Consider the following 12,883-nt stretch of genomic DNA (forward strand, 5'->3'; position numbering starts at 1 on the left):
TTTGCCTGACAAGTGGTTTTACACACTGAGCCGTCTCACCAACCCTAACTTGTTTTTTTAACAAACATTTTTGTCTCAGTCCTTTAGTTGTTCTCAGTGGGGAGGAATTGTAAAGCCAGAGTCTAGTATAGCAAGAAGTAGAATTCCTTTCTGAATGACGAACAGCTAATATGTTCAGGACACTTTTACGTGCTCTCTTTTGATTCTAGTTCCTATTGTATGAAATGTAATTTGTAACCTTTGCATGCAGCGTCTTTTTTACTTAAAAGTTGATGAAATTTGGGCTCAAAGATTTAAACATAGTTGAGGGAGAACTGGGGTTCAAGTCCCGCAGACTCCAAAGCCAGGGTCTGTTACTGGGGTCTGTGGCTGGTGGTACCAAGTATGCAGCATGCATTGAATGAGTGGTAGACACAAGCATGAAGACTGGGCTTGCTTATTAGGGCCTCAAGTCGTTCCTAAGTCCCTTCCCTTTAAAATGAATTCCAAACTGAGTCTCTTCCTCAGCACTTTCAATAACTGCACTCCCTAGTGTTTAAGCAATAAATTCTAAGTATGACATCTTTCTTTCTTTGAGATTATAATTAAAACATTTCTCTGTTCCCTTCCCTCCAAAGCCTCCCATCTACCCTACCCCACTCTCCTTCAAGTTCATGGGCTCTTTTTCACTCATTGTTATTGCATGCACATATATGTATATACATATGTATTTCTATATAGAACCTGCTCTGTCTGTATAATGCTATTTGCATGTGTAGCCATTTGGCACCGGATAACCAGTTAGTGTGCTCTTTCCTGGGGAGGACCACTGACTACAGCAGACTTCCTTAGTGATGATTCTCTTTGCATTTCCTAGTGTGTAGCACAATCTGAGTCCTGCTAAGGATGCTCTTTCCTCCCCAAGGTAACTGCAAAGATACCAAGCACAGCTGTCAGCAGACCCATAGCTACTGGATATGGGGTAGGTTCTTCTAAGCCTAAAACATTAAGGTGCTTCTTAAATATATGTAAGTTCATACAAGACAGTTCTAAATAACTTGTACTGTGTCAATCCATAATCCTGTATATAAACAGTCTAATGTGAGCAATAGCTTTAGCTAGTTCAGGAAGTTTGATTTATTTATAACTATATCTTATTCTTTTCTATTTGTAGACCTTATTTGCTGATTGATTCCTGTTTTCTACATAATATAACCGACTCTGATATATATATCCTATTCTTGAGTTCTACATGAATTAGATGTTAGATAAGCATAATAGTGTTTATAAGAACTTAACCATTTAATAGATGAAGATATGAAATTTAAGAAAGTGTATATCTGAGTTTTATTTTATTGACCCTTTGGGGAAAATAATCTCTAAACTCCCTAGAGTAACAGTCCTTTTAACCCTATTTAACTTTCCAAAATATGTTTTGGCTTACATAAAATAAGAAAGAAATGGTAGAAGAATGAAAGACTGAGGCAGAGTAACTTAAAATCTTTATGACCATGCACTCCACGGTCAGCAAAATGGCTTCAGAGCCCCAGAGGTCCAGAGCGTTTGCCTTCATGGCACTGCTTTACACTGTAAGGAGATCAGCATGAGGGTATGTTTGCATTTGGTCCTGCGTCATAGTCAGAAGCAAGAAGGGACAGATATTTTCAGATTTGCAGATCAAATGGTCTTTGTCACAACTGTCCATGCAATGGTGTTTGTAATACAGTCACAGACCGAGTATAGATAGATGCCGGAGTCCAATAGAACTTGATTTACAAATGATAAGAGCTTTGTAAATTGATACCACACTATTAGGTGACAAATAGAACATTTTTGTTTGTTTGTTTGTGCTTATGGATAGATAGAAGAAAAAAATAAGAGATGCCTACAGTTTTATCTGTAAAGTTGCAAGTAGCTATTTTAGGAATGTGTTTAACTTGTTTTTCTGCTTATTAGTCCAAGACATCCCTGACATCATCAATGGGAAGGCCGATGACAGGGACTATTCAGGTCAGTCTGCTCCTGTGGTTTATTTGTGTCTGTCTTGTGATGTAGAGTTTATTATGAAAGATTTTTCCTCTTGTTGTATTTTAACAAAGTTATTACTTATATAGTAACACCTTTTCATTGTGGGTTTTGAATTTTCAGAAGTATGCTTTCTTGGATTAGTATGCTCCAGTCCCGAGTGAGAGGCTGTTGAAGTTGTCATAGAGATGCTGTGCCCTTCTGAAGTAGCTGGAACTTGTTCTCCTGAGCTACCATTGCAATCTCTGTGCATTCTCTTGTGGCGGATGGGAAACCAGCCAGAAGTGCAGGAGTAGCTGACACATAAGCTAATTAGTTTGTTCTTTTCAAGCCAAGAGAATAACTGTTAGAGGGGACAGAGGAAGAGTCGGGTTGCATAAGGATGCAGAAGTAAGACACGAGGGGATGGCTATTAAGTCAGGGCTAAAGTAGGATGTGTGTTATGCAGAGTTGTTGGTAGGTATAGTTCTCATTCAAGAATAAGTTGAAATGATTCTTGCTCTTTGAAGGATGGAGTTGCTCGACCGATGACGGCGGTGAGAGCAGCTGGCTTTTCCAAGGCAGCTTTGCGAGGTTGGTGCATTCCTCCAGAACTCACCCCATGTATACGCAGATCATTTCCGTTTTAAATATAGCCAAGCATGCCTTGATTGTAAGACACACCATGATTTTAGAGGAATCCACTAAGACAGAAAAGGGTTAAGCTGGCTGTGATGGTTCACACCTGTAACCCCAGCACTTGGGAGGCTAAGAAAGGTGTGCCACCTATTGTCTAGCCTGGGAGAACCTGCTCTACAGATGACTAAGAGGAAATGGCTGGTGCAGTTGTGCTACAGCTCGGCTGGGGTGGTGGTTACATCATGTGTTATGTTGAGCTATGCACTTAGAATATGGTTTGTGTAAGTTAGAACTTGATCCTAAAAATGAGAGGTGAAAATATTATTTGAATATGTAAGCTAAATAATTAAAAATAAAACCAACAAAATTAATGTTTATTACATGAATAAAAATGATAAAGCTAATTCCAGATTATCCCTTACATGCTTGATAATTTTAGAATTCACAGAAATACAGATCTCTGAAGAAAGAAAGTGAATACTGAGGGAATAATTTATTTTGTTTTTGTTTGTTAATCTGTAAGTTTCATTTATAGTTTCATGTTTGTTAAAAATCCCAACAATTCCCACACAATTTTTTATATAAGTGTGTAGGTACAGGTGTACTAGCTGTCTTACCTATTGTGCCTACACTGTTTAATCAATGGTAACTTAATATGTACAAGATCTCTTCAACTTTGCTGGATCATAAACTGAAACTCTTGGCTTGTGTCTCAGGCTCTGCATTTGACCCCCTTGGTCAGTCTAGGGGCCCTGCTCCTCCTTTGGAAGCCAAAAATGAAGACAGGTAGGCAAGGCTCTGTGCTGCCGCACAGTTTCTGTTGTCTTCCTAGATACATGATGTTAGCTTGTGTGAGCAGTGACTGATGAAACTTCATCCCCAGATCTTGGACTTAGGAAAGGATTAAAGATCTAGGGATAGTCATGTGAAGTCATGCAATCCATGAACTGTTAGCTGACTGAAGTTGTGGTCTAATTTTTTGTGAACAGTGTTTCTCTTCAAGGCCAAACAGGATTATGAATGTTATGTTATTTTGAAAGAATATATTTTCAAAGGAAAATTTAGTAGTGTAACTTCAGTGGGATTTTATTTAGTTATCAGTGTACATTAAGAGTTACACGATTTCCCTGGAAGAAAATGGTAGCAAATCAACATTAACATTATTTTCAAATGTGGCTGCTTTGGCACCTGTGTGTGTGCCTGTGCGTTTGCGAGGCAGGGTCTCACTATGCAGCCTTGTCTGGCCTGGAATGCTCTATGTACACTGGGATGGCTTCCAAGTCAGAGGTATGCTTCCTTTGCTGCCCAGGTTCTGGCAGTAAGGCCCGTGCTACTATGTGGGGCCCTGGAGCCTAGTTTTTTTTTTTTAAAACTGGCACTTGTTTAGAAATTTTCTTTACAACACTTTTATGTTCATAAATAATTTTAAATCTCTTTTATGAGCTTTAGTTTTCCTAGCTATAGGGGAAGTTTTCTTCTTCACGGGATCTCAGAAACTAGCCTCTTCTGCCTGGAGCAACAATGCAGCTGCGGTGGTCCCGCCTGCCTGACTGGTCTATGTCTGCCCTCCACTACTTACTGGTTTTGTGTTCTCCGCAGAACTTTCTAATCTAATTCACTTTTTCAGTAAAATATAATTATAGTTCTCACATCAAGCGTTTTATGAGAAGTAAGTGGAATTGTTAGAGCATTTAGTTCTATGTGGGATTATTACACTTGACACTAAATAGATTTCATTTTATTTTAATGTTTATTTATTATTAATAATTCTCTAATATAATTATTAAGCACAATAGTATGGTTTTTTTTAAAAAAAGCAATTCTACATATATCCTTATTTGAAATCTATTTTTAAAGTGTAATAGCATTTAATAGGCAATGTTAGAAAGTAACTTGTGATATAGATTTTAGTGGTTGGATGATTTAAATCATACTCTCTCTTCAACAGTCCAGAAGAAAAGATTAGACAGTTAGAGAAGAAAGTAAATGAGTTGGTGGAAGAAAGCTGTATTGCCAACAGTTGTGGAGACTTAAAACTGGTAAGTCGGTAAACTAGGAGAACTCAGATAGTAAAATATATGCAGATGTCTGTATCTACTTTTAAATATTCATATACGTTTGATTTTTTTTTGTTTGTTTGAGTAAGGTAATTATTTTGAGAATTTTGCCTTACAAATTCTTATATCACAATTGGATGATTATATAATTTTGACATACCTTTTTAAGGTGTATTTATATTTTATGTGTATGAATGTTTTGCCTTTATGTGTGTATGTTTATCACATGTGTGCAGAATCTGTGAAGACCAGAAAAGCATGTTGGATCCCTTGGAACAGGAATTACAGACTGAGCTGCCATGTGGTTGCTGGGATCCAAACCCTAGACCTCTGAAATAGTAGCAAGTGCTCTTAACTCCTGAGCCATCATGCCAAACACACCTTCTTTTCTTTCCCCTTGAGACAGGGTTCCTCTGTTTAGCCTTAGTTGTCCTGGAACCCACTTTATAGACCAGGCTGACTTCGAATTCACAAAAATCTGCCTGCCTTTCTCTCTGCCCCCCCTGCCCCCTGCCGCCCTGCCCCCTGCCCCCCAAAAACCGACAATGTTTTGCATTACTTAAGTCTTTCCAATGCATGTGCTGCTACAACACAAACTTTTCCTGTCAGATACAACTGTCTAGCATCCCAACATCATGCACAATACCATGGTGACAGATGCACACTGCACCCACTCCACCTCAGCCCTGCTCATTTGTGTATGATATTTGGAGCATCTGGAGGAGATAGGATTGGGAAGAGGGAGGAGGAAACAGCGTGACTATCTGGCCAGGAGGAGGTCAGCTGGAGTTGTGCAGGGCAAGCCTGAACATGTCATTGGTGCAAACCCAAGCATCATTGATGTTCTTTAATAGAAACATCTGGTGGAAACCCATGATGGGATCTTCATCAGCCTTGAGCTGGCCTACAACCATGCTGATGATGCAGCTATCTGGTGTAGGCTGATACTGCTGTGCCATGATACTATGCTGAATTTTCTGGAACGGAAGACTAGATAACTTCTCCACAATGGCAGCTTTGCCCTGGAATTGCTGTCCTTCCCACGTAAGGCATGATGCACCAATGTAAATTGCTCCTAGTTGGGTTCTGTCGTTATCAAATAATGGATAGTAATTCTGAATAAAGCTGGATCCAATCTGCTCCCAAATTGGCTTGTCTCCCATCCTGGAGTCACTCACCTCACTGAGACCCATGGGGCTGGCACAATGGCGGCCAGGATGACTTAAGGTCTCTCATTAACTCTGGCTGTGAGGTCCAGCAAAAATTCCAGTCTCTTAGGTTGTAAGAGATATTTTCAGAATATAAAATATTACCACATTTTAACATAAACCTCTCCTTCCCTTCCTTTCCTTGGCTTTGTGCATGCTAGCTAAGCCCTTTCTACCATGGAACTGTATCCACAGTAGACTTTACATTTTTATTTTGAGTGCCTGGGTTGGCCTTGAACTTGTGAGCTTACCACACAACTACTGTGCCACCAGGCCTGTTTTGTTTTGTTTGTTGTTGTTTGTTTGTTTGTTTGTTTTTACTTGCTTGCTTGCTTCTTCTGCATGGTCTTGGCTTTTTTGGAACTCACTATATAGACTAGGCTGGCCTCAAACTCCCAGAAATCTTCCTGCCTCTGCCTCCATAGTGCTGGGACTAAAGATCACACCACCAACTCCTGGCTGCTAAATCTTTTCTTTTAGTTTGGTTTGTTACATTACTTTGAACCTCAGACCATGCAAGTACCATGTTCCAGGACTTAAGCTTTTTATTATATTTCTTTGTGGAGATCAACAAAGGGTCCACAGCACTGTGAGTATGCTGGGATCCAAGCTAAACATTCTCTGTAATATTGGGCCATAATTATCTTTTAGCTTGTTAATTTTAAGCATCTCCAAAGTCAAACAAAATTTATCCAAATCTTTGCATTTTAAGATTGAATAAAAGTGGGGCTGGGGATTTAGCTCAGTGGTAGAGCGCTTACCTAGGAAGCGCAAGGCCCGGGGTTCGGTCCCCAGCTCCGAAAAAAAGAACCAAAAAAAAAAAAAAAAAAAAAAGATTGAATAAAAGTTTCCAAACATTCAGGAACTGGTAGGGAAAAGGTTACATAGGCATGATGAAGTCCAAAGGGTGGCATGCAGTGTGTGGTACAATGCTAACTTGCAGTAAATATACCCTTTCTCACAAGACCTCACAGGCAGTTCTAAGCCTCCAGTTTAAACAGTGTTCTGGGGAATTTTGTACGAGGCTGCAAGGGCATTCAGAGGAATCTGATGTGTGGGGTGTGCATTCAGGGTGCATCATACAGATGCATAAATGCTGGCGAATGCAGACCTGTCTTAACAAGTATAAGTCTGATTTCAGGCCTTAGAGAAGGCAAAAGATGCAGGAAGAAAAGAGAGAGTCCTGGTGAGACAACGAGAGCAAGTCACAAGTCCAGAAAATATCAACTTGGACCTAACCTACTCCGTAAGTGTTGGCGTGCCTGCTAGGCCTGCGTGCTTACCAGGTCTCCTCGTCCTTGTGTGGTTGTTTCTTTCTCTAATGTTAAGGGTCAAACCCAGGTATTGTACATGCTAGTCAAGTGCTCTATACATTCATCTCCAGCCCTCTTGGAGCCTTTGGGAAAGGATTTTCTTTTTCACCAAATCATAAAATTGATACAGACTTATGGGGTACTGTCTCACTTACTTTTCTGTTACTGTGGCAAAACACCATGACCGAGGAAACTTATAAAAGAAAGCTTTTAATCTGGGCCAGTTTTAGAGGATGACCATCATGGTGGGAAGCATAGCAGCAGGCAAGCAGGAACGGAACTGGAAAGTAGCTAAGTCTTCTTGTTGAGACAGCAACCACAAGTGGGAGAGAGTAAGGGGGGAGGGGAGAGAGAGAGAGAGAGAGAGAGAGAGAGAGAGAGCGCGCAAGAGAACTTAGCTGACTGTGAAGAGAGGTGAGCTTGTGAGTTTTTTAACCTTATAACCCACCCCCAGTGACACACCTCTTCCAACAAAGCCACGTCTCCTAATCCTTCCTAAACAGTTCCACCAATTGCCGACCAAGCATTCAAATAGATAAGGGCGGGCCATTCTTGTGTAAACTACCACAGGTACCATGTGACAGTTTGACAGATGTATACATCGTTTAATGCTTATATGAGATTAAGTATATCTATGTTCTCAGACATTGATCATTTATTATAAAAGCATTCGCATTCCTTTCTTATAGCATTTAAAGATACGTAGTATATTATTATTATTTTTGGTTCTCTTGATACAAAATAACACTGCAACTTTATTTTGTTGAGACTCTTTCTTAATACACAACTCAGACTGACCTCAAATTTAATCCTCCTGCCTCAGCCTCCTACGGGATAGGATTATAGCATGTGCCATGATGCCTAGCTACTCCTAACTTCTCACTATAACTGTAATGTTGTACCCGTTGAGCAGCCCTTCCCTTCCTTTCCTTTGCTTCTCCTGGTATTTTTGGTTTTGCCCAGTTTTATTTTTTACAATTTGATTGTTTCTTCTGTATTCAGAATTGGGCTAATTTATGTCGTTTGCAAGACATTTTTGTTTGTGGCTTGCATAGGAACTCTTTTGTTTAATTAGTCATTCAGTTAATTGTTTTTGTTTCTGTGATGGGAATTGAGCCTAGGGCCTCATGAGTGCCAGGTAAGCATCTCATCGTGAACTGCATTCCCAGTCCTTTCTTGTCTTAGTTAATTTCATGGTCTGTTTACCTCTGTTTACAAGCATTGTTAATGTTTATGCTACCCAGGGTTGTCTTAGAGAGATGCTAATGTAGATTTTTGAGTCAGAGACTATATGAAGACAGTGGGAAAACCAATGTCTTTGATTTCCACAAAGTGTGTTTATGCTGAAAAGATGCTTGTTTGATATTTACATTGCTGTTTAAAGAGTCTCACATGCTAAAGAAATGGAAAAGGAAACATCTGAAATATATCAAGGCACATGCCATCAGTTCCAGCACTCAGGAGGCCAAGGCAGGCAGATCTCTGGAAGCTGACGGCTATTCTAGTCTACATATCAAATTCCAGGTCAGCCTGGGCTACATAGTGAGAGCCTGCCTCACTCAGAAAAAGATGGTGTTATACAAACTCTTCTGATTCACTTTACTGTTTGGGCTATTCTACATGATATTTCATTTCTATTTATAAAGTGACAAAATAGTCCTTTTCTTGACTATTCTTTTTCTGCCATTAACACTAGCAGTGCACATTTGTTCTTTGTGGGCCTTCTCAAGATTATTGAATGACAGGTACTGTGCAAACGAAACAAACATACATAGAAAGTTGAGTGAAGTTAGAGGACAGCTCTCCGTCATCTGTTTCCTTGTGCAGAGTAGTTGGACATGGTTGACTGAGTAGCTTGAGACAGTAGCTTTGTTCAAGTGGGTTTTTATTGGTGCTTTTTTGTTTTGTTTTTTGTTTTTTGTCTTTGAGACTGGGTTTCTCTGTATTCCTCTGGCTGTCCTGGAACTCCCTCTGTAGATCAGGCTGGCCTCAAGTCACAGAGATCTGCTTCTGCCTCCTGAGTGATAGGATTAAAGGTGTGCACGCCACTGCCCAGCAGGTGTTTTAACTTTGGAATGATTGCAAGTGTATGGGGCCTAGAATGGTTATTATGTGTTTTTTATAATGTTTCTTTCCTAGGTTCTTTTCAACTTGGCAAGTCAGTATTCTGCTAATGAAATGTATGCAGAAGCACTAAACACATACCAAGTTATAGTGAAAAATAAGATGTTTAGCAATGCAGGTGGGTGTCTATAGATAGATATGTAGCTCTTTTATAGTGTTAATTATGTTTCTTCACTATGCTTTTTTATAATAAGGTGATCTATTAAGTAAATTTATATTTATGATGTGATGTCCTGCTTAAAGATACTATGTGTGAAAATCCATATGAATATAGGAAGAAATGCAGTTGGCATGAAATTAACTGCCTAATGCTAAACAAAAAATATATTCTGCGCTGGACGAGGTGGTACATGCCTGTAATCCCAGCATCAGAGGCAGCGGCAGGAGAATCTCTGAGTTCAAGGCCACCTGGTCTACATAGGAAGCTCTAGAACAGCCAGGGGTACATAATGAGACCCTGACTCAAAAAATAACATTTATTCCATCATCATCAGAAGGAGGAAGCGTGGTGCTTCTTTCCTTCTGTGACTATGTTCTCGAGATGGGTGTATATATTATATCATTTTTGTTGTAATATTAAGGTTTATTAGAGTTTCTAATAACATTAAATTTATGTAGCATTACTGAGTAATTTACAAATGACTCACATCCCTTTTTAAAAGGTCTGTGGTGTATATGTGTGTAAATACAAATGCATGCATGTGATGCTGTTCTTGAGGGGACAGAGTACAGCTCACTGGAATCTCTTCTTCCTCTATGCATTCCAAGTTGGAATCAGCCCTCAGGCATACACAGCAAGTGCTTATACCAGTGTCTCTCCTGTCTCATGCTTTCCTTAGCACAGTGCACTTGAGTTTGTAATAGAGACAGTTGTCTAGTCATGTTAAGTCAGTGGCGTACTGTTTTGATGTTAGAATTTTATGTATTAAACTTCATAACTGGGCCCGTGAGATGGTTCAGTGGGTAAACACTCTGTACATATGACTAATGACCTAAGTTTAGTCCCAGATCCTAGAAAGTGGCAGGAGAGAACCAACTCCCATAAATTTTCCTCTGACCTCCACATATGTTCCATGGCCTTTATACCTGCACACACATACATAATAAATTTTAAAACATTTAAAGCTTCCTAACTTGAAAAAAAGCTTTAAAGAATATAGGCTAAGATTATCTATATTATCATAGGAAAAGTACAAACATGAAAATGTTTATACTCTTTTTTTTTTTAATTAGGAAGACTGAAAGTGAATATGGGAAATATTTATTTAAAGCAGAGGAATTATTCCAAAGCTATTAAATTCTACCGAATGGCCTTAGATCAGATCCCAAGTGTCCATAAAGAAATGAGGTAAGTGTGAAACATGGTGTCTAACTTTTAAGTAACTCTTCAAAAACAAGATGAGGTGGTTTGCTGTCGTTGGGGTGAGCATTTTGAAGTGTTTAGAGGAATAAATGAAACATGATGTGGTATTTTGCTCTATTCACTTGTGATGACAATTTGCACACATCTACGTAATGGCAAATTCAAGGTTAAAGGAATACTATATGATCAAGTAAAATAAAACTAAGCTAACAGTGCAGCCATTAGTAATATATACAGCTTAACATTAACAAAGCCATAACCACAGTCCTGACAGCACAGCAGACTACAGTGCAAGGCTAGAAACCAAGACCCACGGGCATACTCTTCCTGCTGTTTGAGACCATGAGCCTAAATGATCACTGTGGAATGTAAAAGGTGGAGAAGTCAGGATGTTTTCTACTCCTGCAATATTCAAGAACAAAAACTGTATTTGTTGGTTTAGTGTTCTCTAGGACATTTAATTTGTGATAGTCCCTTTAAATACTACTTTTCAGCAAGTGTCACCTAACTTACATGATACTCTAGAAGTACCCTTAACTCAGGTAAGGCCAAGAATTTGAGCATGTCAGGGAAACGTAATCTGGGGGCACACATTACATGCTTTACCATAGCTGAGGCGGTGTGCGCAGCAGCAATGTAGCCAAGGCGGTAGCTACTGAGGACTGCTCAAAGGAAGAACTTGAGGAGGGTTCCATTCATGGGATGATTGATCCTGATGCAGTCTGCTAAACAGTGAGATTCTGTTCAGATTCACTTGGAAATGAGGTGGGATCATATCCACTAGAAATGACGCAAAAGGACAGGTATTGATGGAGATGCTGATAAGTTAGAAATCCCATGCATTGGATATGTGAAATGGTACAGTTACTTGGAAGACAGGCTGATCTTAAAAGGTAAACATTTACCATACGGCCAACAATTCTATTCTTAGTCATATACCTAGAGGAAATAAAAATTTACACAATTTCAAAGATTTATATGTACATATGCATAGTAACATTAATCATAGTATCAAAACAGTGGAAGTAACCTAAAATTCCACCAGGTAGGCAGTGGATAAGAAGATATGGTAAGGCCAGGTGTGGTAGCACATAGCTTTCATTCCAGTACTCTGAGTCCAAGGCCTGCCTGGTCTACATAGAGTCCCAAGCCACCAAACTAGCCAGGGCTACATATTGAGACTCTGTCTCAAAAAATAAAATAAAGTATACTATATCTACACTATACAATACTATTTAGTGATTTTTTTAAAGATGGTGAATCACCAACACTACAGTATAGAGGAACCTCAGGATTGTGTCAGGGAATGAAACCCGACACTTCATAGAATTCTATTTATAGGCAATAACTAGGAAAGGCAGAGACAGAAAGTAGACTAGTGGCTGCCTAGCGCTCACTGTAAGGATGGGGACAAAGGTTTTCTTCCTAGAGTAATATGTGGTGATTGTCCCACATGTGTAAATACGGCAGTAATCACTAAATTTTGTGATCTCCTGTGACACTATTAAAAAGCTTTTAGAAGTTAAAGAGTAAAATGAGAAAAAGACAGAGAGGTGCAGCCGAGCATCGTAGCAGGGATTTCCACTGTTCAGGCTGATCGATGTTTCTCCTTGTTTAGGATTAAAATAATGCAGAACATCGGGATCACGTTTATAAAGACCGGTCAGTACTCAGACGCCATCAACTCATTCGAGCACATCATGAGCATGGCCCCAAGCCTGAAGGCAGGCTTCAACCTCATTCTCAGCTGCTTCGCCATTGGAGATCGAGAGAAAATGAAGAAGGCATTCCAAAAGTTAATTGCTGTTCCGTTGGAAATTGACGAAGACGATAAATATATCTCCCCCAGTGTGAGTATGGAAATGAGAGTTAACAGCATCTCCTGCTTGTCTGTCTGTCCGTTTCTGTAAATGAGCTAATTGGAATTTCCTGAGGGTCGTTGATATAGTTCATTTGCTATTTAAACTGAGTTGAGAATGGGACTGTTGAAATAGAACTAGCAATACGGTTAAAACAGACCACACAATTTTAGTCAAAACTTTTTAAAAAAGAATCATTAAAAAGTAATATTTGACTATACCTAGACCATGTGACTGTGGAACTTTTTCCTGATTAGTTTTTGTCAGCTTGACCCAACTGGAGCCACCTGGGAAGAGGGACCCTCTGCCGAGAACCTGTTTCCATCAGGTTGGCCTG

At 39.5% G+C, this 12,883-nt stretch overlaps 1 protein-coding gene across 12 annotated transcripts in view; it reads left to right on the forward strand.

The window, feature by feature from the left end:
* The window catches only part of Ift88 (intraflagellar transport 88), a 101,198-nt gene that overhangs the window by 16,435 nt on the left and 71,880 nt on the right, over positions 1-12,883 (forward strand). For 10 of the 12 annotated variants that reach the window (XR_010057818.1, XR_010057816.1, XR_005493725.2 and 7 more), the window contains 9 exons: positions 905-961; positions 1,936-1,989; positions 2,514-2,577; positions 3,339-3,408; positions 4,571-4,661; positions 7,029-7,133; positions 9,340-9,442; positions 10,558-10,672; positions 12,306-12,537. Coding sequence is in view for 8 of the 12 variants with exons in the window: in XM_017599687.3 (XP_017455176.1) it covers positions 905-961; positions 1,936-1,989; positions 2,514-2,577; positions 3,339-3,408; positions 4,571-4,661; positions 7,029-7,133; positions 9,340-9,442; positions 10,558-10,672; positions 12,306-12,537 (891 nt within the window). In the remaining 4 variants the exon portion in view is untranslated. Of the gene's footprint in view, positions 1-856; positions 962-1,935; positions 1,990-2,513; positions 2,578-3,338; positions 3,409-4,570; positions 4,662-4,753; positions 5,724-7,028; positions 7,134-9,339; positions 9,443-10,557; positions 10,673-12,305; positions 12,538-12,883 lie in introns of those variants that run through there. The other 2 variants (XM_039093318.2, XM_039093319.2) reach the window with 2 other exon arrangements.

The sequence above is a fragment of the Rattus norvegicus genome, chromosome 15, assembly GCF_036323735.1.
Source record: "Rattus norvegicus strain BN/NHsdMcwi chromosome 15, GRCr8, whole genome shotgun sequence".
Lineage (NCBI taxonomy): Eukaryota > Metazoa > Chordata > Mammalia > Rodentia > Muridae > Rattus > Rattus norvegicus.